General features: G+C 40.2%; 1 protein-coding gene across 1 annotated transcript in view; it reads right to left on the bottom strand.

Moving 5' to 3' along the window:
• Positions 1 to 941: 941 nt before the first annotated feature.
• Positions 942 to 3,310, bottom strand: part of LOC106012192 — a 29,182-nt gene continuing 26,813 nt past the window's right edge. The window contains exon 13 of the mRNA XM_035970565.1: positions 942 to 1,409. Within this exon, the coding sequence (XP_035826458.1) occupies positions 1,161 to 1,409 (249 nt within the window). The 3' untranslated portion in view covers positions 942 to 1,160. The remainder of the gene's footprint in view (positions 1,410 to 3,310) is intronic.

Here is a 3,310-nt window from a genome sequence, read left to right as displayed (position 1 = left end):
AGATTTCGCATAAAGACATACACACACATACACACTAACACACACAACACACTAGCACCCAAACACACGCACATACACACACACACACACGCACACACACACACCCAAACGTACTAGTCATTCTAATCTCTCTCACGAAACTCATATATGCACAAGATCACAGCCAGGCTGTCATTTACAAGCACATACAATCATTTAATTCATACACACAGAAATGCTTACTAAAAAGAAAAACAAAACACTCGCTCATTCAGACATTTCAACAAAATCTCGTTCTCTCCATAAAGGCCAACATTAAAAATAAAATCTACTTCTCATTCAAACATTTCAGCGTCAAATTTATATGTAAGCAAACAGCGTAAAGACAGTATGCATACACACGCAAAATTTGAGGAATAAGAACGGGTCAATATACTATTGAAAATCAAGAAAATCAAGAATATTCTTTTTTTCTAACAGCTTTAGAACTCTAACAGGGACAAGGAGGAGCGCTAAAAATACTGTGCCCCGAGGAAACAAATGGAGGAAAAAATAGGGTAACATCAAGTATTTTGAAGAAAAACGTGTTGAACGCCCACGTCCTTTGATCAGCAGCACAATCGTCGTAATGCGTCACAGAATATTCATTTAATAATATCACAGTTTAAGGGATACAGGTCGGCAGTATAATATTGTTTGCATATTTACTCTGCTCTGGAAAATTGATTCGAAAACACTGAAGGTCATTCAGTGCACTTCATTGGACTCCGGTGAAGCAGAGCATTTCTCTTTGATCTCTGACAGGTTTGCGGTAAATATGCGCGGAACTTGTGCTACATGCAATTCGTACACCTATAAAAACAGAGAAATACATGGATCATTAACCGATAAATGCATATATTTTAAATATTTTAATGCATAATAAATACAGAGGCGAACTTTGAGCAAAATTGTTTGTTTTGTTTTTTTCAATGATAATGGGACACTGTCCAAGAAAGGTGAATTCAATTCTTAAAATTGGAAAAGGAATATAACACTTTAAGTGTACCAGTTGTAAAATGGGATCTAACGTAAACGATATCTGTACCTCCTTTTATTCATACACGAAATGCGTATGGCCACCACGACAAGTAGTAATACAATCACTATTACGACAATACAACAACGTTGTGCAGTATTGGTCATGTCTCCTGAACAATCTCTTTTGGACGGCGGGAGTGACCCATCCACACATTGAGAATATGATACACCAGGCTGATGACGTCACTACTGACGAGAAATCCCACGACCGTAGCAAGGAGGACGATAGCGACGGTCCCGGAGGCAGTGGAGCTTGGCCGGCTGTCGTAAGCGCTGCTCTTTTTCCTCACCGTCTTGGACAGCGTGTCCGTGTTGACAAGCAGCTCGTTCTGCAGCTCCTCTAGTCGGGCCTGCAACACACAGCACGTCCTCACAATGGGATGATATAATATTTTTTTTAAAGCTGAACAGCAAGCTCTGTGCGCTTCACATTCTATACTATTAGCCCAGCAGACCTGATAGCATTCTGAAATAATCTTCATGGGAAGCATACATTGCCAGCTGCCATGATATTACACTTCCTGTCTGGAAGTTAGCCCTAGTACGATTCGTCTAAAGAACCCCTGCATTTCTTTGAAATTGGGATATTTTGTGCTTTTTGAAAGCAAGCTATTATAAATGCAACCCGTTAGTTTCAAAGAGAGCAGACATGTTTTACTCTCTAAAATCGCGTCTCCGATAATCCTCAAGCAATATCATAGACGTCACCAGCAGCACTGATATTAAACGTTTGTTTTGTTTCTTCTTATTGAAGGAACACAGCTCCAACAAGTAGAGGAATTTAAATATTTGGGAAGCATCCTCACACAAGATGAGCGTATGGACAAAGAAATAGAAACAAGAGCTATGAAAGCAAATGCAGTGACCTACCAGCTAGCACCCCTGCTCAGTCACAAGAACATCCCAACGAAGTAAAATCCCAGCTCATCAACAGCATCTTCATATCAACATTAACATACCAGTGTCAAATATGGTCTCTAAACAAGGCACGAGAAAGAAAAATCAATACATGCGAAATGAGGTGTCTCTGCAAAACCATCAACGTCACCAGTATAAACTATACGTCTACAAACTAGAATACCACCAGTAATAAAATTCATAGAGCGTCAAAGAGTCAAATGGTTTGGACATCTAACCAGAATACCCCAGAAACAACTAGCGGCTAGAGCTTACAACACCCGAGAATTCGGCTTTAATTCAAGAGGAAGACCTGGCTGGAAGGGGTTAAAAAGGTCCAGGAGCAACATAACATATCTATCACAGACTCTACACACCAAGCACAAGAACGAAACTTGCCCTCGACATCCTAAGGACACCAGAAGACGGAAAAAAGTAAAAGTAAAGTAAACGTTTCGTTTCTTTTTAAAAAAAGCAATCCTTGAGAGACGATCCTTGCATTGCAAGATGAACATTACAAGTACAAAAATATCAGAGAACTTTTGTTATCTCAGATGTAAAACAATGCAGAACTGTAGGGCCGGTTTGAGAAATTCTACTGTTATTCCAAACCTTTGTTTTTAACCAACTAAGAGTATATCAAATGCTGTTTTTTCACCCCATCCTAGCACAAATACATGCCAATTTGCAGATTCTATCTATTTATTTATTCTACTTTGAGTTGGCTTACTTGCTCCGCGTCTATGGCATAGTTATCACGTTATTCTCCAGTACCAAGTGTAGGTTATTGAAGACCTCTGTCTTTTTACTGAGTCTTGTAACCCACTCAAACCTGTGTCTGCTCTTTGAGGCAAAGCTTAAGCATACCGAGCTTTAAAATATTTCAACCGTGCGTTTTTTTTATGTTTGTGTTTTTACGGTCCCATCGACAAACTGTGGATCATTTAGTAGGCACGCTTCTGACCATCCCAGTTTGTGCCAATTCGGCGGAGAAGGATACATCGCAGCAGAAAGATCGAGATACCGAGATAATAAAAATGTTCTCCCCACTCGGGAATCGAAATTGGCTCTCGTGCGTGCGACAGAGAAGTGCCTAACCGCTACACCAAAATGTTCATAATCAGCTACGGAGCCCGGATAGCTAGCTAGCTTGCTAGATAGATAGATATATAGATAGATAGATAGATAGATAGATAGATAGATAGATAGATAGATAGAAAGATAGACAGACAGATAGATAGAGACAGAGACAGGCCCCCAAGACAGAGCAAGAGCAAGAGCCAGAACGTGAGAAACAGAGAGGGCGGGGAGAAAGAGCGAGAGAGAGAGAGAGAGGGGAATCACACACACACAC

This window comes from Aplysia californica, unplaced genomic scaffold, assembly GCF_000002075.1.
Source record: "Aplysia californica isolate F4 #8 unplaced genomic scaffold, AplCal3.0 scaffold00286, whole genome shotgun sequence".
Taxonomy (NCBI): domain Eukaryota; kingdom Metazoa; phylum Mollusca; class Gastropoda; order Aplysiida; family Aplysiidae; genus Aplysia; species Aplysia californica.
Note: the sequence above shows the minus strand (reverse complement) of the source record. Positions and strands in the feature narration are given on the sequence as shown.